Genomic DNA, 22,600 nt, shown 5'->3' with positions numbered 1-22,600 from the left:
ACTTTTAGAAATCTGAGTTCCATGAAATGATTACACATGCAAGTTTTTATTCTTCTTGGTTCATGTTAGTTTGAAATCTTTCTCAGTCTGTTGCGTTGTCCTGAACATTTCTGTGGCAATGAATCAATAAGGCTTTGCCACAAGTTTTGAAAACCACTGCTATTAATTCTTTTACCCTTGATTACTCAAATATATGAATGAAATGTTGCTTCGCAGATCAATCAGAGTCTTAACTTCTAAGATGGTATTGCTGTTTTCCTTTGGGAAAATCATGGTGAAACGGTTAGCATATATTCAGCCAGGCTGAACCATTGGGATCCATTATGTTGGTTATAACTGGAACAGCTGCTGTTCAGCCATCACGACTGAATGTAATCCTGAACATACATAAATCTGCTGAGGTATATGGAAGTCTCAAACATACCAGCAGACTCAGGGAGCTGAACCTTTCAGTTTCTTGCCCAGCAGCAAACCCACATCTTGCTGGGACTCTCAGGTACAGCAATCTCTTGTATCATAATTGCTGCTCAGATCCTCTATGAGTTGCATTTTTTTTTAAAAATTCCATTTATATTATTTTTTTCTGGACATCAGAAACAATTTAAAACTATTGAATTAATGACCATTTTAAAATAAAGCACTGTTGCATGTGATCTAGATTTGCCTCCGATGAATAACTCTGAAAAATTTCAGGGTGAGCTACCTTAATGTAGACAAATACCATTATCATTGATTTTAATGCTGAGTGGAGCTCCAGGTAAAAATAAATAGCTCATTATGTAACTGGAGATAAGATATTTAAAACAGGTAAAATGTGAAACATATATTTTCATATTTAGATTTTGTTTATGAATAACATCTTCTCCCTTATAGAATTATCTCTAATACAATTTTGGGTTGGCTCATTCTCCATTACAGGAATCATTTAAAAAAAACTTTTCCTGCATTATGCTTTCAAAAGTTGTAGAAAGGCAACTAATTAAATTCATTATCTTGCTCCTTTTAGCAGTAATAATAAATTATTTTCCTCAGGCAATCAGAATATCACAGTATCAAAGGCTTTTTAGTTTGAAAAAACTGACATATTATTTCTAAACTCTTGGAAAACAATCTTAGAACTTTTGTTCCTAATAATTGTGAAAAGTCATCCCTTAAAAAGTACAGGCAATTTAAAAAAGTATTCTTGGTAAACACCCCCTTTTATAAACTATAATATAGCAGAACAATGGGACATCTACTGTATCTGCTGAGACAAGTACCATTTTAAAGTGAACAGCTGGAACTGTCTTCCATCAGTAATTATTACTAATCAGGTCAACAAGAAAGCATAGATAAACATCAACAGCAGATTGGTTTCGTGAAGTACAAGCTGTGAAAAATAATTTTCTTGTTAAATTGATGCTAGTCCATTTAAATGCCTGGAGTGCAAGCAACTGATTCTTGTGCAAAACAGATGTAATAAAATGTTGTTTCTGTACTATTCTGTTGATCTTGTTTCTGCAAGAAATTATGCAGACCTGTGCAAATGAACTATATTTTGTTCAAGGATAAATTTTATTTCTGTCAGTACCAGATACATAGTGTATGTGATAAGATACTTGTGGTGAAATGGTGCCTGATCTCCGGGTCAGATGATGAATAAGCCTTTGTATGAACATCACAATATCTGAAAATCTCAGCCACATAAGCCAAGGCTTGTACTTATTACATTTGAACCTCATTGCTAGCATGCAGAAACACTGGATCATATCCAGTCACAGCTCCTTTAGTTTACCGAATTAAAATGATCAATGGCACGTGTACCGAGATACACTGAAAAGCTTTCTTTTGTGTGCCATTTGAAGGCAATTAGAGTTGTTATGCTTTGGTGCCATTCTTCAAAACAAGAAAGGAAAGCAAAGAACGTAGTACATAAAAGTGACTGAGAAACTCATTGTCATGCAGCATCCATAAAAAGTAAAAGGCAAGATAGAAATTTAAAAAAAAGATTAAACAAAATGCTGGAGAAACTCAGCAGGTTAAACAGCATACTTTATATAGCAAAGTTAAAGATACATTACCAAACATTTTGGGCCTGAGCCCTTTATCAAGGTATCAAGTCTAGATCATGCAAGATGTTCTCCTTCTTCAAGAAATGTGGCTTCCTCTCTCTCGCCATCAAATCAGCCCTTCCATGCATCTCTTCCATTTCCCACACATTTGCTCTGGCCCCATCTGCCCCAAGATGCAACAAAAACTGAATTCCTCTTGTCCTCACCTACCATCCCACCGACCTCTGCATCTAACATATTACCCTCTGCAATTTACGTCGCCTACAACATGATCCCACTACTAGATACATCTTTTTCTTTCCTCCTCTCTCCACCTTCCTTCTCTACTCGTCCCTTCCCACTGATCACCCCCTTTGCACCTTTCTTTGTTACTGCAGGAAGTGCTACACGTGCCCACACCACCTCCCTCACCACCATTCAGGGCCCCAAACAGTCCTTCCAAGTGAAGCAACCACTTCATTTGTGAATCTGGTGCTCCCATTGTGGCTTTCTCTACATCTGAGCAATTGCATGCAGACTTCACTCTGCCATATGAATGACAAAGAACTCCCTGTGGCCAACCATTTCAACTCTATGCCCCAATCCCATGCAGATGTCCATCCATGGCTTCATGAACTGCCAAACCAAGGGCACCTATATATTGGAGGGTAACACCTAACATTTTGTTTGGACATTCTACAACCAGATGGCATTAACATCGGCTTTTGCTGGACCACTCCCCGTTCTTCCTCTTTCTCTATCCCTCTGCCTCGTTTCCTCCAGCTCTCCACTCTTGACCCTTTCCATTCACAGAGCCATCCATCCTTGTCCTGTTTGCTGTTTCACCCTCCTTCCCTCATCCACCTATTACCTATTGTCTTGTATTCCTTTCCCTTCCCCCAACCATTTTATTCAGGTGCCTACATTTTGCTTATAACTTGATGAGGGGCTCCGGCCCAAAATGCTGGTCATGTGTCTTTATCTTTGCTATATAACAGGGGTGGCGAAGTTTATTTGGTTGTGGTCCACAAACAGAAAGATATGAGGAGTCACTGGCCAAACAATATTAAGTACGGCAGTTTTCAACCAGTTACACTGCAAGAAATTGATGTTTCTAGACCCCTGTTCAATTGAAAATTCATTTTCTATCGAAGTAACTATACAACACCACTGAACAGTTTAACTGTTAACATTACAGCAGTTCATTGACGTGCAAGCATTTCTGTATCTGCTGCCCTTAAATGTAAATGAATACAATAAAACTCTTTAAAACACTTACTCAAAAATTAGTGCAAAATAAAAAGATGGATGGAAAATAAGAACAGGAGAAAAGATCAAGAAAGGGTCAAGGCAGTCTCCAACACTCCTCCACAACTCTAAGTGAATACAGTTCATGGCCCAGGTGCCCATCTTAATTATTTTGATGCAATGTGTCAATCTGTAGATAGGCTATTAAAGTTAACATATTCCTTGGAAATTAAACCAATACATTTCCCCTTGACTTCTGGGACCCACGTGGATACTCATTTTCAATTCTGTGCTCCACTCCCACGCTGATATGTCTGTCCATGGTCTCAGGCACTGCCAAACCAGAGCCATATGTAAATTAGAGGAGCAACACCTAATATTCCATCTGGGCATTCTCCACCCAGATGGCACTAACATCACCTTTTCCAGTTCCTGCAAGACTTCTCCCTCTCTTCTGTATCCCTCTATCACCTTTCCTTCAGCTCTTCACCCCCTTCCCTCTTCATTCACAAAGCTATCCCCCCTCCCCATGTTTTTTTCTTGCAGCCTACCTCCCTTATCCACCTTTTAACTCTTGCTTGTGGTCCTGTGCTTCTCCACCTGGCCTTCCACCCCCCCCCCCCCCATCCACTTTATACAGGAACCTTCCTACATTTTACTCAGACCCAAATGTTGGTAATATATCTTTATCTTTGCTATATAAAGTACACTGTTTAATCTGCTGAAATCCTCCAGCATTGTGTTTTTATACAATCACAGCATCAAGAGACTTTTGTGTTTCACTTCAAAAGAAAAGAAAGCTCCTTTGGAGACAGTAAACCATCAATGATCATTCTGCCTCCTCTGCTGTCCCCACAACCACTATATCTGCTACCACCTACCCTTTATTTTTAATTTATGTTTTGATTAAAATCTTCAGTACATTATTTGCTGTATCAATAATGTACAAATTAAAAATTATATTTAAATGTTTTGATTATCTCAGGCTTTTAACAAAAGTGCTAACTGTCTGCAGACAGGCAAGTTGTTTTAACTGACAGATCACTATCCCTTGGTTCACACTGCTGCTTCCAGTGTGGTCTCACGTGCAACCCACAAATGGGAGACTGCCTCTTAGCTGAGAGTGAAATCGAGCGGAGAGTCAGCCTGCTCTCAGCACGTGGCCACCTATGCTCCCTGGTTGCTTGCTGATGAGTTATCAATAACTCAAAAGACTAGAGTTACTGAGCTATAGGCTTTATTTACAACAAACTTGAAGGTCATCCTGTGCTGTGACCCAGGCTTTCTGGGGAGAGGTGGTGGTGTTGGAGCCTTTGTACAGGGTCAAGAGGGAGGAGCCATGGGTCCAGCTACAGGACAGGGTGGAGCCAGATTAATGAGAGTATAGCAGTTCACCACATTCACCCCTAGTTTTTTTTGTCCATTGGGATAACGTGCAGCACAAAGTGTTACAAGGTTAAGTCTGTCTGGTGGTCTGGTCTTCTGTTAGGACCAGCAGAGAGTCAGTTGCTCTGTTGTTGCTGGGGCTGTTGATCCTCTCTGGACCTTCAGTGCTGTCTCGACCTACTGGGGGCATGGTGGCTTGACCAGAGTGACTGGAGTAGGGCTAGGGTCCCATGGTATGCAGTGGGTGCCCATGAGAGGGTGTTGCTTGTTGGGAAAACTCCAGCACGTGTGAGGTCCCGATGGAGACAGTTTCCATGCGGCCATCTGGGTAAGCCACATACGTGTATTGGGGGTTTGCATTGAGGATTTGGACCCTTTTTTATGACCCCCTCATGTGCTTACATAGCAGGACTGGCCCTGGGAACATCAACCAGGATGGAAGGGTTGTCCATGACGTGGACTTCCTGAGGAAGGATAAAATTTGTTTGTGAGGGGGTAGCATTGTGTTATATAGTCAGGATAACGTGATCTATTTTGTTACCACACAAGAATACACCCTTTTCACTGTAGTGGACCTCTGTGGGTGGGAGGGGGGTGGGGTGGTTGGGGTTGTGTGGTTGGGGTTGTGTGAGTGAACAGCTTCCTGAGATGGTGAAAGGCATCAGTAAGTAAAACCTCTTCTGTTATTTGAATCTTGCAACTCTAAGTTATTTAAGAAGCCTCCCAAGTAACACAGAGACATAACTTGGTGACTGGTATAAGAGAACAAGAATAAAGCCATACAATTGATCGTAAGTCACTGAAATATGAAAGGGAAGAAGAGAAAAAAACCATTATGAAAATAAATGGCTGGAGCTGTTGAATTGTTTAAAAAGTTTCAGCAGAAGTGCAAGTTAGCATTTTCAAAAGCTCTTTTAAAAATGTAACAGCAGATGAGAATGTCAGTTATATAATTCTCTGGACAGGGGAGCGAGGCCTTGACTTATTTAATAGCTGGGAGCTTACAGAGGTGAAGCAAAATCATCCAGAGCAGATATTTACAAAGTTTGCTTCTCACCTTGAACCCAGGTCTAATCAAAGAATTAAATGCTATGAATTCCAAGGTTGAATGCAAGAGACTGATGAAACTGTTATAACTTCCTCACTAGACTAAAAATTTTTGCTGCAAGATGCAGATTTAAGAATATAGAGGAAAGATTACTTGATCAACTAATATGGGGGAGTGCCCATCCCAAAGTGCAAAAGTCTCTTGTAGGGAAGGATAGCTTGAAGCTGGCCGAATCTATAGACACAACCAGAGCCTTTGGAGCCAGGAGGATGTAAATGAAATCCCTATATCTGCAGACCCACCCATAGCAAAGAGAAGGAAGAGTTGATGCTATAAAGAACAGTGAAAACCCCCAAGACCTGCAGGAAGTGTGGAAGACCACAGCCCTTCAATGACGGAAATAAATGCCCCGCATACGGTTCTGAATGTAGAGCCTGTGGTAAAGCAAACCAGTGGGTGAAGATGTGCAAATCTGGTATGAAGAAAACAGTGATACCAGTGAAGAAAAAAGACAAGATCCACCACAGAAAACAAAACAACAACAAGGACTCTGACACCCAGATACTGGACACAGAATCCATACACCTTCATGAGATGTTGGGTGAGATGAAAGAAGGAAGGGAGTTGCACAGAAGGATCCAAATAGAGAGGACAATCCAGAACAAGCCTACGATATTTAACCTAAAGGTGAAGCTGGATACTGGATCACAAAGCAACATTCATCCACACAGACTCTACTGTCAAATGTTCCCAGAGAACATAATAAAAGGGTATCCAAAAGATGTGCATTAGAAACAGCAAATGTCATATTAACGGCCTATGATGGATCCATGATCAAGCAGCTAGGGAGAGCAAAGATGAATGGCTGTCATAAGGGAAAGAACATTCTCTGTATGTTCGATGTGGTAGATGCCGAAGGACCAGCAATTCTAGATCTGGATAGCTGTCGGGAGTTGCAGTTGATCCTGTCAATTATGAGATCCAGATGAAGAAGATATCCAAAAGCATCAACAGAAACACACAAAAAAAGAGGAAATGATTTTCACAGAAGTACTTGCCAGGCCATGGCACACAGTTGGAGCAGACTTGTTCACCGAGAATCAAGAGTGGTATTTAATAGCCTGTTACTACTGTAAATTTCCATTCGTCCAAAGGGTGAAAGACCTGAAAACCTCAACTATCACGTAAATGAGAGCACTCTTTACTAAACAAGGAATACCAGAGCAATATGTAACAATGGAACACAGTTCACATCACAAGAATTCAGAAAGCTGGCTGCAGAGTATGGGTTTGTTATCACTATATCATCAGAATTTCAGAATCTTTTAGTTTGACAAGATCTACTAGACAAGGATGTCTGTTGTCACCTGCTTTATTTGCTATAGTTATTGAACCTTTAGCACAATTAATACGTCAAAATGAAAATGTTAAAGGTATGAGAGTTCTGAATGAGGAATACAAGATTAATTTATTTGCTGATGATGTTTTATTATATTTGGTGGATCCGGATATTTCTTTACCTGCAATTCAAGAATGTTTAGAAATTTATGGCCAATTATCTGGTTACAAAGTAAATTGAGCTAAAAGTGAAATTTTACCAATTTGTAAAGGTGATTATTCAGTATATAAAAATATTGCAAATTTGAAGTGGACTACACAAATTAATGTTAATATGGAATTTCAAGAATTATATTCAATTAATTATTTTCCTTTAATAAAAAGGATTAAATTAGATTTGATTAGGTGAAGGGATCTACCTTTGGGTTTACTAGGGAGGATTAATACCATAAAAATGAATATTTTTCCTAGAATACAATATTTGTTTCAATCAATTCCTTATTTAAAAAAAAAGTTTTTTAAGGATTTATATAAAGCGATTAGAGAATTCTTATGGAAGGGAAAATTTCCGAGAGTAGCAATGAGAAAATTGATGTGGGATTTTCAATTTGGAGGTTTAAGATTACTGAATTTTCAGCTTTATTATGAAGCAGCTCAATTCAAATTTCTTAGTGCATTAATGAATATGGACGACCCACCTAGTTGGGTAAAGATAGAAATGGCAGTTATTTTAGAAAAATTTCCTCATGAGTTTTTGTTTCGATGGAATAAAAATTTATTACGAACTTATGATGTGCCAATATTGAAACATTTATTGAATTTATGGACAAGTAAACTTAAAAAATTGGGACTTAAATATATATATTCTGGAAGATTGTCATTATATAATAATCAACTTGTTCCTTTTACGGTCTTCAATGCCACTTTGAAACAATGGGAAAAGAAGGGAATAAAAAAATTATCTGATTGTTTTTCTGAGGGTTGTTTTTGTTCCTTTGAAGAATTACAAAGGAAATATGGTATTAGAGCAAATTCTATATTTGTATATTATCAATTAAGATCTTTTGTAAAACAGTTATGTGGTCGACATATGGTTTTATTGCCTGAATCTAGTTTTGAAGAATATGTACTTTCAATACCAAAAAAGGGATATATATCTGATTTGTATTGTATTTTACAAGAAATTGATGGTAAAAAAGACTGGGATAAAGATAAGTTGAAATGGGAAAAAGATTTAGGACATAAAATAGCTGAAGAAGCTTGGATGGAAATTTGTCAGAATAGTATTCGGAAATTAATTAATGCTAGACTAGCGATGATTAATTATAATTTTATTCATCAGCTATATTTAACGCCGGAGAAATTTTAAAAAATTGGCTTTAGTAAGTTGGATTCTTGTTTTCGATGTGATCAGACGGCCAATACTTTTTTGCATACTGTTTGGCTTTGTGATCGATTCCAACATTTTTGGAAAGGTATTCAATCTGTTTTTAACAGTTTATATTAATATCCATCTTGTATTAGATCCCAATATATTTTTATTAGGGAACATGCAATCATTAATCGATTTAGGTTTAGAGGATTATCAGATTTCATTTATTTATTTAGCTTTAGTTGTGGCTAAGAAATGTATAGCACTTACTTGGAAAGATAGAAATATACTAACTTTAGATAAGTGGTATTTGGAAATGAAATTTTGTTTGACTATGGAAAGGATATCTTTTTCAATTCAGGATAAGATGTCTTTTTATGTTAAAGTGGACTCTGTTTGCTAATTATATGCATTTAATTTTTATTTAAATATATGTTTAAGTGTGATATTTTAGTATTGACAATTTTTTTTGTTGTTCTTAGAATTTTTTTAGGTTAAGTTTTATCTTTTTTTTGTTAGTGGGTATTTTTTTCATATATAATGTCAATTTTATTAACTCTTCACTCTTTATTTTGGGGGGAGGGTTGGACTAATTTTAAGTTAGACTATTAATATTGTGTTACAATTAATGGGGGGGGTTATTTTGTGTAGTTTTCTGATGTAATATTGTAATCATACCTTTTTAAATATTTTTTTCTATTTTTCTTTAAATGTAATTCTTTATTGTATTCATGTTATAAAAATTTTAAATAAAGTCTTTGAAAAAAAAGAGTGGTATTTAATAGTAGCCTGTTACTACTGTAAATTTCCATTCGTCCAAAGGGTGAAAGACCTGAAAATGTCAACTATCACGTAAATGAGAGCACTCTTTACTAAACAAGGAATACCAGTGCAATATGTAACAATGGAACACAGTTCACATCACAAGAATTCAGAAAGCTGGCTGCAGAGTATGGGTTTGTTATCACTATATCATCCACAGACTCCCCCAAACACTATGGGTTTGTTGAAAGACGAGTGCAAACTGTAACACGCACGCTAGTTAAGTGTCACAAAACAAAAGAAAACCCATACCTCGCTCTTCTCTCATTATGAGCAACACCTTTAAATGCTGACATGAAGTCTCTGGTAGAACTTCTAAATGGCAGGAGATATAAAACAACTCTGTCAAGCAATACACCCTCCAGAAAACCAGGAGGAAACCAGAAGAAGACTGGCTGACACGCAAGAAGGACATTATAACAAATATGCACAAACACCACCAGAACTCTTCAGAGGGCAGCATATGCATATTCAAGAGCCAATCTTGAAAACGTGGACCACAGCAAAGATCATCAGAGAGGGTGAGACACCCAGATCATACATTGTCAAGATGGACTTTGGCAATTAGCTGAAGAGGAACAGAATTCACATCCGGCCGACACAAGATGTGATGAAGCAGAAAGCTTTAATACCAGCAAAGCCTGCAATACCAATATCAAGTGAAGAGATCACAACCACTAATACCGAAGCATCACACAGCAGTTGTCAGGTGAAGCGCAACAAGTTACATCATCTACACGTGCACCAGCAACACAGAACCCAACAGTCGCAGCCATATCCACAAGATGGCGAGGCAACATACTGCAGCCAATGCAATATTGTTAAGAACTATTTAAAAATAGTTATGTGAATAAATGTGATAGTACAGACCTATCACCAATGTATATAGTTACAGTATCTAGAGTGTAATGACTGTGCTTACAGTGATTGGCTGAGAGCTTAGCCACGCCTACTGTCTGGGCCTTAAAGGGTTGTGTCCCTAGCCAGGTCGGATCATTCCGGACTGGTCGGCCACCTGTGAAGAGCTCCTGTCTTTTGCTAATAAAAGCCTTGGTTTGGATCAACAAGTCTTTGGTTCTTTTGACGAGCTCTACAATAAACAAGTGTACAAGTTCAGTTACTTAAGTTGCACTGGAAAGAAAGTGATAAAGAACACTGAAGTTTTCTTTATCTTGAGAAGGAGGAATGTTATGAAGTCAGGATAACATGAACTATTTTGTAACTGCTTATGAATATACTCTTCTCACTATAGTAACTGTAGTGCACCACTGTGGGCATATGTGTGAACAGTTTCCTGTGATGGTGGAAATTATCAGTAAGTAAAATCTCTTTTGTTAGTTGAATCTTGCATCTTAGTTATTGAAGAAACCTCCCAAGTAACACATTGGTGGCAATATATAACAGTGACCTGATCGTGTAAGGAAGGACCTCCTGCCAGTGAGACTCTGGCAGCCCCCTGGACTTGAAAGCAAGGAGGATGGCCTTCCACACAGTGGGGTTCTCCCTCTCCACCTGCCTGTACCCTCGGATGTTATAACTAGTGGTCCTGCTGGTGGCGATATCTCTGGCCAGTAGGTATTGGCGCAGCTTGTCGCTCATGAATGAGGACCCTAGGTCACTCTGGACATATGACAGGTATCCAAATAGAGTGACAAGTTGTGCAGTGCCCTGATGACTGTTCTGGTGGTGGTCATGTCTTGGCAAAGGGGAAACATGAATACTCATAGATGACTGTGAGGAAGGGGAGGGGCCCTTGTTATCCATATTCAAATATTCAAACAACCATGTGGCTTTCACAAGATGCACCCTATCTGGTTGGTAGAAGTGCGGTTTGCACTCCTTGCAGTCCCTGATCGTGTCTCTGACCTCCCTGATGGAGTACGGAAGGTTACAAGATATGATAAAGTGGAAAATTCTTGTGACACCAGGGTGACAGAGGTCCTTGAGGAGAATACGGGAGAAGAAGGTCATGGTCCGATCTGCCTTGTTCAGGGTGGTGGCCAGAGCAAAGTTGGACGCATTGCACTCCTCCTGAAACAGGGCAGATTCATCCACCATGTACATTGAGGCTTCAGCGATATAATTTTTATCCAATGAAGGCCGCACAGCCTCTCTTGTCAGGGGGAAGGATGTGGATTTGATAAGGGGGCACCCACTGGGTGTAGTAGGAAAAGAACCCCCCAAGCATCTTTTCAGGGACTTGTGGCTGTGGGGAAGGGGGTGTTCTAGTAGTGGGCACATGTGGTCGGGGCCACTAACCCCATTCTCCACAACACAGCCAAGGAGCCAAGGATCACCAGGCAGATAGTGCGGAAAATAAATTTATCCCTATTGTAGGTGATGTTTAGGTGTTTGGCTGTTGTGGGGAATTTCTGAAGGTTGGCATTATGATCTTGCAGGTCAAGACAACAGATCACGACATTATCCAGGTAGGGAAAGGTGGCACACAAGTAATTTTGGTCCACCACATGCTCCTTCTCGCACTGGAAAATAGAGACGTCATTGGTAACACAGAAGGGGACCCTAACGAAATGGTAGAGGTGGCCATCTGCCTCAAAGGTGGTGTACTGATGGGCCTCCAGACGTATGGGGAGCAGATGGTAGGCTAATTTCAGGTCAATCGTGGAAACACAAAATATTGGGCAATTTGATTGACAATGTCTGCAATGCAAGGGAGGGAGCATTCATCCAGCTGTGTACAGCGGTTAATAGTCTGACTATAATCAATCACAATCCTATGTTTACCCCTCCCTTGATCCCACCACTTGGGTTCTCCATAGGCTGGTACTGAGCTCGATGATCCGCTCATTCAGGAATCATTGGACCTCCACTTTAATAAATGCCCTGTCCCCTTCACTGTCTGCTTTTTATAGTGACTTGCTTGCAGTTGAGGGTGAGATTCGCGAACAGTGGTGAGGGATCGATATGAAGAGTAGAGAGACTGTGTGTGTGTTGGTTGGACTGGTGGCAGGGGATGGGGGGGGGGCAGTGTGATGACGAACTGCAGGTTGCTGATCGTTGGTGGTGGAGGGAAGAAGGGGCCCGTCGTATTGATTGTGACATTCTTGAGGTGGCACTAAAAGTCCAACCCCAGCAGCAATGATGTAGAGCTGTGGTGTGTAAAGTGTTCAAAGTTCCTGTATTACACTGTTATAGCTGTGGATCTCAATTGAGTGATACTTTGAGACCATTGCGACTTTATAGCTTACTGGTATTTCTTTAAGGGAGTAACGCTGCATGATGTTGGAGTGGATAAAACTCTCGGTGCTCTCACCATCAAAAAGGCATCTTGTCACCTGATCATTGACTGAGATGTCCATCATTGACTTGGAGAGTTGATGTGGGCTGTTTTTGGTCCAGCACCACAGAGGCTAGTGTCAGTTCATAATCTGGCCCATGTTGACTTGTGGTCTGGGAGCATAATGGCAGCACCCAAACAATGGCATGGTTATCCCTGGAAGTTGGCAGTGTCCAAGATGGTGGCCCCCTTGTTGTGGCATGGTTGTCCCCGGCTGCTCGACTAGTCTCTGGCGTACACAGTCCAACCTGAAGCCTGCAACATATGCATCCTGGATCATGTCCTCCGTGTTTTGTGCGTTCAATACCAACTGGAAGTTGTACGCTCACGTAAGTCCCCGTAGGGCCCGGAAGAACTCGTTGCTTGATTTATCTGGTCACTGTCTGTGGATACCTAGCATGTGTCTGGTGTATACCTCATTAACCTTCTCCCTGTACTGGTCCTTGAGTATATTCATTGCCTCTGTGCACGTTGAGGCATCCCTGATCATTGGGAACAATAGATGTCCGACCTTGGAGAAGAGTAAGTGCAGCTTGTTTGCCTCTGTGGCCTTGACTCCAGTGGAGTTCTGTAGAAAGACCTCAAAGCAGTGTAGCCAGAGTTCAAAGCAATCTGTGGCTTCTGGCAATTTTGGGTCAATCTCTATCTTATCAAGCTTCAAGAGTTGTACCATCATTGAAAATAAAATTGATGCGCTATCAATAATACAAAAGACTGGATTTACAGAAGTATAGGCTTTATTTACAATAAACAAAGGTTATCCTGTGCTGTGACCCAGACTTTCTGGGGAGGGGTTTTGGTGTTGGCACTTTTATACAGGATCAAGAGGGAGGAGCCACAGGTCCAGTCACAGTGCAGGGCGGAGCCAGATTAAAGAGTGTACAGGGTGAGGCCCTGGATTCAAAGCCTAACTAAGATACCATTTAAAATACATATGAGTGACTTCAGCAATTACAAACATTCTGTAAAATTCAAGCACAATCAAAATGAAAAAAAATGGCAAAATATTTAATTATTTCACTTTAAAAATTAAACATATGAAAAATTTTCATACTTGTATCATTGCCTACATTTAAATGAATTAAATTAAATTAAGTTAATTATTTTCCATTGAGTGGACAACCACTGTATCCAATTAAATCCAATCTGTCTCAAGCTCAGTGTGAAAGACTTCCAAGCTGGGGAGTTGGTAATCTGTGAAAGGGTGTTTTGCCCCATTGGACCACATGAGGAATTCATTAGCACATGTCAGTGTCCCATGGGTTGACATTTTATTAGAGTGGAGGTCTACATTTCAGTTTGTGTTCTAATGTCCTAGTCATGTACCCAGCTAAGTTGATAAAAATGGATCCTCTGGGTTTTCAAAGGACCTGCATCAATGTGCCCGATAAGGTCAAGGAAGGAATCTGTCGTGTCACAGAGTCAGACACATCACAGTGCCAGCCCATTGAAGGCAAACATATCATCTGCCTTCTTTTCTATCCTATTAATTTGCATGCCCTTGTTCAGGGATCTATGACACATCAATACTTTTAAATCATGCAATGGACTCTACTACCAGGGCAGCAAGTGGAGGTGTTGAAAAGATGGTAGAATTGGCTGTGAGGGACAGGAATGGCAGCCTGATTCCTGGGGTTTGAATTTTTTAGATGGGGTAGAGGAGTTGCAATGCTAATCAGGGAAAGTGTCACAGACGCAGTCAGAAAGGATGTGCTCGAGGTCTCATCAACTGAGGCCATGTGGGCAAAGATCAAAAATGTTTAAAAATGCCCAATCACTGATTGGACTGAAGACCTTGTAGTAGCCTCTGAGAAATAGAAGAACAGATGGTTAAATTATGGGTAGACAGACAATTGCGAGACTTGAAAACAACAGAAATGTCAGAGTGTGAGACATCAGTGAAAGGAAAATGCAAAGATATTGTGAAAGGTATCCAAAAAACAAAAGTATAATCAAGGGTAGTCAGCAGAAAATTCAAGAATGACTGGTATGCTTGATGAACCTCATTAAAATAATTAATAAGCTGGAATAGAATGAAATAAAATAGAATGGCCATGAATCCAGGGAGGGGAAGGAAGTTTGCATGAGGTTCTGAGCTGCATTCACCATTTTCGACAACTTCTTCCGATGTTGAGTAGAACAGCTGTGATGCATCCATCAAATATGGTTTCAACTATTCACTTGAAGAAGTGGTTGAGGGTAGGAGAAAAATGCTGAACTTTGTTAATCTTTTAAGAATGTGGAGGTGTTAGAGTGCTTCTTGACCTTTCAGAAATTCTATTCAAAATTATTGATTTCAAATATTAACTGTCTATTCCTCCCCTGATGCCCAGCATGTAGAGCATTTTCTGTTTTGTTATCAGATTGACAGCATTTTGCATTTCAAGAACTTTTGAAACGTAACCACTATTATGATGTAAGAAGCAGGTCAGTCAATTTCCATAAAGCAAAGTTTGATCTAGATTCATCAAGACATTGAGATTTTTTGAAGGATCGCTGTGGGAGCTTTGACAAAAACCTCATCTGATTGATGTCACCTCTGACAGAGCACCTGTCTCCTGGCATTTTAGTGGAATGACAAGCTACAAGTTTGCACATATTTCTGGATAAAGATAAGTCTGTAACTATTTCATTCAGAGGCACATTTGCCACCCATTGAGCTACAGCAGCTAAAAAAAATTAATACATGTAAAATGAGAAAAGAGAATTTACAGTATATTTATGAAAGATTATTGGTGTGGAACCAGGATCTATATTTGACACTAATGTACCCCCTTCACTTTTTCTTTCAGGGAAATTTGAGTTTCTCTTGTGAAGAATCTCATGCCATCCCTGTCTTCTTCAATAGCAGCAGCTATTTGCAGCTGCCAGGACGCAAGAACCAAGATTTGTTTTCTGTCAGCTTTATGTTTCGGACCTGGAACCCCAACAGTTTGCTCTTATTCAGTAAGCTTGCCCAAGGTTATGGAACGGTGCAAATTGATCTCAGTGAAGGGAAAGTGAGCATTAACATAAGCATCAATCAAACAAAGATGAACAGCATTGAGATCTCTGCAGGTATGTGATGGGAAAAAGGATAAATGAAAACTTCAGATGTGTTTTAGGGAAAAAATTAAATACAGGTACATAATCTTTGATCTTAAATTCTGAAAACCGAAATTTTTTTCCATGGATGTGTGTGCACACCAAAGCTCACGTTTGGGACCAAACATGACACAATGCGACCCACCATCCGGTGTTGTGTCTCAGTTCTTCTATCAGTCAGACATGTTGGGGGCTCGAGGTTCCTGCTCCTACCTGGGAGCCAAAGACGACGACTTCGATGTGGATGACTGCTGGTCCCTGATACCTCCCAACCACTGCCACCGGTCCCCAACTATGTTTCCCACTCCTGCCTGGCAGCACGAGGCAACTTATTTGATGCGGATGGCCTCTGGTCCCTGATGCCTCCCAATCTACTGCTGCCCAACCTCCACAACCCCTCCCCACTGCCCAAATCAAACGCTGCTGCCACCACCCCCCCATGCAGCCCTACCACAACCCCCTCCCCCAATCCAGCGCTGCTGCAACCCTCCCCCCCTCGTTCGGCACCCTAGTGTCCAGAGTCCCTTCGAGTTGGAGTGTGTCTTTTTTTTGTGCTACTCTGAAATCATCGCAATTACTTAACGTACTGCCATTACTATAATTCTATTATCTGGAAAATTCCAAATTCTAAAATGTATGCAATCTTTAAGGGTTTTGGATAAAATATTCTTTGTCTGTACGAGCATCAGGATGAAATGTGAGGCTTGTCAATGAAACCAGATTAATTGTAATTTCTTTTTTTTTTAACATTGTTGATTTTTAAATAATTTACACATGAAAGCATTAAGGTGAACTACTGTTTGTGGGCTTATGAAGCAGCATTGTTTACAGAGCATAATTAATATTCCAAGATTCCTCAAATTCTCTGGATCAGTAACCAGGTCTAATAGGATTATTTCAACTTCTCCTTTTTGGACTCCTTGAAATTATGTAATTTGCATCCTAAAACTAAATGCATATTTTAAAAGATTATCTAAAACACAAGGATGTGAATATCAGGCTTTGTCTTGTTGAAATGGGCCTGAATCTTCTGTTTGTCCATCGTATGATCCATATGTTTGTAATATATTCTCATAGTCCTGTAGATCGAGTTGAACAGGAGGCCTCACTGCCATGAGTATGCAGGATGGACTTTCAGTGGGAACTAGGCCTCATATACTATAACGAGACCCACCCTGTTCAGCATTATCTTTCTACGTTAGCTCACTGTTGTCAAAAAGCTTCAATTTTGATGATGATCAAAATAATTTCAAAACAATTTAACATGTTAAAATCATTTACAATATTTATTTAGTTAATTGTCAACTTATTGAAGCAAAAGGTAAGTGGTGCTAGTTTTTTCTTTATTCTTTAAATCTCTTCTATCCAGGTCACATGAGATATGACTGATATCGTCAGTGTAAAGTTAGAGTATATGCCAAGTACAGTATATCCAATCTTCAGCACAGTACCTGTGAGTCAAGTCAACATCATCATCACCCTTGACATAGGACATAGAGTCCTCTATATTTGCAAGGGAGGGAATTAGGAGAATGTTCAACCTAACCACACAGATTTTCTCTCTCATTAAAAATCTATAATGATTGCTTGTTTAATTACTTGCTGTATGTGACTCATGAGTGAACGGGAATTTAAATCTGGTGGAGACACTTGTCTCCGATCACACAGAAAGTAGATTTCTTTTCAAGATAAAAATACATCTGCTGAAGAAACTTGGCAGGTCAAGCAGCATTAGCAGAGGGAAAAGGGAACTGTCAACCTTTCAGATCAAAACCCCTTACCAAAACTGATGGTGAAGAGGGGAAATTAATGGAATCAGGATGATAGGGTGGGAGGGCTGAGTCAGGGGCCAGTCGAGGATTGTGAACGAGATGGGAGTTGAAGATGACAGACTGGTGGGGAGAGTAAGGGATGGAGTTGAGAAGATGGACATGGATGATCAGTAGGTGCAAAATAGAGAGAGAGTGAGAAAGAATGTCAAAGACAGTATCAATGTTTAGTGATCTAGATAGAACTGACAGCTTTGACAGCTGAAAGGACAGGATGGTGATGGAGCAGAGCTATGTGGAACTCTGCTGCTCTGGAACATGCAGCTTGGCCCAGGGTAAGCAGCCAACAATCTTAATGTATCAGAAGATTTGTCTTTAAGACTCTGTACTATTGACCTTTTGTGATATTACTGGTCTCAAATAATTAAGCTCTTTTTCTAAAGCACTGGATGATCTTTGTGGAGCTGTGCATGGATACTTTGCACAGGAGTCAAGAAGGTTATTATTTTGTTCAGTTTACGTGATTAAGAAATTACAATATGTCTTCTATCACCGTGAAACAATGATCATTAACATTAAACTTCTTCAATTCATCGTTTTATTTGGCTCATTTTGAATGCTCAAACTTGTCTAAATTTCAATCTGGCATTTAGTTGATTTTTTTAAAAGTGTCCCCAAAACATAATATGAAAACAGATTTCCAAAATCAGGTGAAGACTGATCCAGCTATTTATTTGATCAGCGTGCAGCTGTAGCAACATACCTCATAAAGAAGACAATTTTAAAAATGTATTTTTTTTAATTATGAATCTGCATTGGGGAGCTGACAGGAAGCTGGTGGATGTGAAGAGGTAAATTAACACTGACAGAAACATAATTATTAACCTTGGGAGCTTCAGGGATCAACTCAGTATGTACTGTTGGGCTTTGAAACTCCTTGAAATTAGTTCCCAGCTGATGTAATCTATCATCTATTTTAATATTAATGCACTCAAAGAAAGAAATAGAATGAATCTGAAGAATATTGAAATCAATCAATGTTGTTTTCCAACTAACTCGGTATTACATTTCTAAATGGAGATAAGATTTGCCTTTTGCCACCATGCATTATTTCAAATGTGATAAAACTTCCACTCACACTCACATTAACCCTGTCCTCTCTGAATGGAGCCATGTGTTCTCCCGAATCCAAGAGCATAAATAGGAGATGGTTCAATGACTAATCCAAAAATAAGGTAATAAGGACATATCCCATGGCGCAGCACCTCTTGAAAAATGCATTATGCAGTCAGCATAGATTATATATTTGTGTGGCAAGGGGCTTGTATTTTATGACTGGAACAAGAGTGGATTATTAGAAACAAGTGTGAAATTGAACGCACAATTGAAATACGAACCATATTTTTACACATTTAAACCATGCGTTTTATGCTTTTTTACAAACCAGGTAACCCACTGTGCATTATATCTGTAAGCACGCGATACCAGAACCTTTTTACATGTTGAAAATTGAAGTTATTTGAGCATCAACTGGTTCTACATTAAAATTTATTTTTAATTGCTTGGAAAAAAATATTGAAAAAATGCTTAAGTCAAAAACCATATAACATCTGAAAAAACAGGTGAAATAATGACATAGGTTATTCGCCTTCTTCATTATCATCCATAAACCTTTTGAATCCTTCAAAGTTAGATTCTTGTTCACTATTTTCATTAAAATATGTTAGGATAGCCTGCAGCCGTTCTTCCATCACTGCAGCCGGTACTGACACATCATCACTGTTACTGCTTATATCATCAGAATCAGGATCAATTTATTATCACGAACAAGTCACGAAATTCAGTGTCTTGCGGCAGCGTCATAGGGCAAACATCCATATTATAACCATTTTGCAACATTACTATAAAAAATAAAAATAATAGTGCACAAAAAATAAGGCAGTGTCTTTGTTTCATTTATTATTCAATGGTGGAATCCCCAACATCAATATATGGTGGCTTTTCTGAATCTACTGCATATAGTTTTTGGTGTTATCCCACACTCTCTCTACCCATTTGCAAACTTAAGTGTAAGTTGGTCTTTTCAAGTGCCTAGATGGGGCAAACTCATGAACGTCGTTCGGCATCCATTCTGCCTATTCTGATCTGATCGTCTTGAATGGATGATTAATGACAATATAGAATGGCTGCCGTTTACATGTCAACCCACTGGGAATTACTGCAAGTTGGGTGCCAACATAATTTATTGTCTTTTGTGCTGAATGCTCTTTATGGGCTGCCACGGAATCAAATATGAGTAATGATTTCTTTGAGAAAAAACTGCCTGATCTAGGCCTGTAACACCCTTGAACTTACAGTCTCATAACATTGGAGTCCATCCAACCTTCCTTATTACAGTGCACAATCACAATATTGGACATTTTTTTTCTCATGGCACTGCTACTTTTTAAAATATGATAATTGACTTTAATTTAACACCACTTGCAGTGCAGCCAAGGACTATATTAAAGCACAACCTTTCATGTCCAGTCATGGTTATGGCCACAGTTTTTGTTCCAGCAACAGCCACAATTCCTGTGGCGGGGATGTCAAAGGCCATTGGGACTTCATCACTGTTAATAACGTCTACGGATGTGATTCTAAATTTGTAAATTTCATTGGCGACGAAGCAGCAAAAATCAATGGTTTTTGTTCCCAATCATCTGGAAGTCATTGACCTCCAGTTGTTCTAGTTCTTACTGACAATCCATTTCACTTCAAAAACTTTGATATCCATGGAAAACCCACCTTGAAATCCAGGATGACTCTTTCACATGCCAATAGCCTCGCTTTCATCTGAATCATGACTGTCAATAGAGCCTGATTTTGTTCTCTTCGACTAAGAAACCACTTCTTCAAGTCAGACTCAAACTGGGGCCATTTAGCTTTTAGGACATGACGTGCACGTTTTCATGGATCATCCTCTCAAGCACATCTTTCTCTCCTCCGTTCACAAATGGATGAATCGCCAATCTTGAACTCTTTTGCTGCCGTTCTTTTGCCAGTTTCTTCTGCTCTTGTAACGACTTTCAGTTTGAAATTAATGGTGTCAGATTTGTGCTTGATTCCTTGCATTGTCAAAACTACTCTAGATCTCAAAGATAATGTGAGGGCCTTTTATACAAATTTTTGGTAATGAGTGATTAGGCTAGTTCGAATACAGATGATAGCTATGATGTTATCTGCGCATGTATCACTGTTTACTTTTTGTGACTTTTATAGAACATATTATGAAGATGCAGGACAGGACCAACTAATACTACACATACATGATGTATGCATGTGCATGCTATACGAGAACTTTTTTTACATAATTTCAGATTTTCCACAAGTTAAATGTGTGTGCACGTTAATTGCGTGTGCACAAGATATGAGGAAAATCATGGAAATTCTAACACTCTTTGTAAATTTTTCACACAGCGAAAATAACCAAATGCAAGTTACAGAGTTACTTGCCATGGAGTCATGCCTTTGGACCAATTTGTTCATGCCAACGAAGTTGTCTACCTGAGCTAGTCCCATTTTCCTCTGGTTGTTCCATATCCCTATAAACCTTTCTTATCCATATACCTGTTTAAATATCTTTAAGCATTGCCATACTACTGATCTGTACAGTTCTCTCTGGAGCTTATTCTTTTATCTCTTTTAAATGTTTTCCACTCTCATCTTAAACCTACGTCTTTTAGTTTTAGATGCTCCAACTCTGGGAAAAAGTCTATTAGCATTCATTTTATCTGTGCCCTCGTGATTTTATAAATGTCTATAAGGTCATCCCTCAGTTTCCAACACTCCAGGGAGAAAAGTTCCAACCTATCAAGCTTCTCCTTATTATTTAAGTCCTCCAGTAATATCCTCACCAATCTATTCTGTACTATTTCCAGTTTAGTGACCTTTCCTATAGCTGGGTGACCAGATTCACATGCAATACTCCAGGTGTGATCTCACCAATGGCCGACACAAATACAACGTGATAGCCCAACTTCTTTTGCTCAATGCCCTGATGATGACAGCAAGCATGGCAAATGCCTTTTTCACCACCCTGTCTACTTGATTTTCCACTTCCTCTTAAATTCCATCTCCTGTTGATCTAGATCAGTGGGTTTCATCCTTTTTCTTTCCACTCACATACTCATTTAAGTATTCCCTGTGCCATAGGTTCTCTGTGATTAGTAAGGGATTGCTTAAGGTGGTATGTAGATGGGAAGAAAAAGTTTGAAAATCACTGTTTTAATTGTACATAATTGACTCGTTATGTGCACGGTTTCATGACTCCAAAGGAAATGGGCCAATGACAATTTTTGTTAAGCAAAACATTTGAGTAACAATTGGGTCTAGAGCAATGATTGTCAACCTTCCCTTCCCACTCACGTATCACCTTAATCAGTCCCTTACTAATCACAGATCACTGATGGCATAGGGATTACTTAAAGTGTTATGTGAGTGGAAAGAAAAAGGTTGTGAACTATTGATCTAGATCCTGTTGTAATCTTATTTCACTGTCCACCATGTTAACTTCATTGTCATTCAAATTGTCAATTTGATTGACAAACAACAGTGGACCCAACACTGATCCTTGCAGCACACTACTGGTCACAGATGTCAAATCTGAGAAACATTTTCACTTCTACCATTTGACACCTTCTATCAAGCCAATTTTGGCGTCATTTGGCAAGCTCACCAGAGATCTCATTCGATCCATCTTTCTTTACCATGCCCTGGTAAAGTCCATTTAGACAAAGTCCATCACTCTGCCCTCATCACTGATGACGATCCCTCATCAGCCCTTGCCTTTCCAAATGCACATTGATTCTGTCTCTCAGAATCCCCTCCAGTAACTTTCCCTCCACTGATGTTGGGCTCACCAGCTTGTACTTGCCTAGCTTGTCCTTGCAGCCCTTCTGAAATAAAGGTGCAACATTAATCACCCTCCAGTTTTTAAATATCTCTGCCAGAGCCTCTGTAACTTCTTCACTAGCTTCCCACAATATCCTGGGCTGAACCTGATCAAGCCATGGGAATTTATTCCCCTTAATAGACTTCAAGATCACCAGCACTTTCTCTAATATATATACATATTTAAAATTTTCACTATGTGTGTATCTATGTAGATTGTGTGTGTTACTGTATAACATTTACTGTATATGTGTGTTATTGTATATGTGTGTT

The 22,600-nt window shown here is 39.4% G+C and overlaps 1 protein-coding gene across 4 annotated transcripts in view; it reads left to right on the top strand.

Moving 5' to 3' along the window:
* Nucleotides 1–22,600, top strand: part of LOC138750405 (contactin-associated protein-like 2) — a 2,015,431-nt gene that overhangs the window by 910,356 nt on the left and 1,082,475 nt on the right. For all 4 annotated transcript variants that reach the window (XR_011349326.1, XM_069912458.1, XM_069912468.1 and 1 more), the window contains exon 8: nucleotides 15,335–15,599. Coding sequence is in view for 3 of the 4 variants with exons in the window: in XM_069912458.1 (XP_069768559.1) it covers nucleotides 15,335–15,599 (265 nt within the window). In the remaining variant the exon portion in view is untranslated. The remainder of the gene's footprint in view (nucleotides 1–15,334; nucleotides 15,600–22,600) is intronic.

This window comes from Narcine bancroftii, chromosome 1 (genome assembly GCF_036971445.1).
Source record: "Narcine bancroftii isolate sNarBan1 chromosome 1, sNarBan1.hap1, whole genome shotgun sequence".
In the NCBI taxonomy this organism is placed as follows: Eukaryota; Metazoa; Chordata; class Chondrichthyes; order Torpediniformes; family Narcinidae; genus Narcine; species Narcine bancroftii.
The sequence above is the reverse complement of the archived record's forward strand: the minus strand, read 5'-3'. Positions and strand labels throughout refer to the sequence as shown.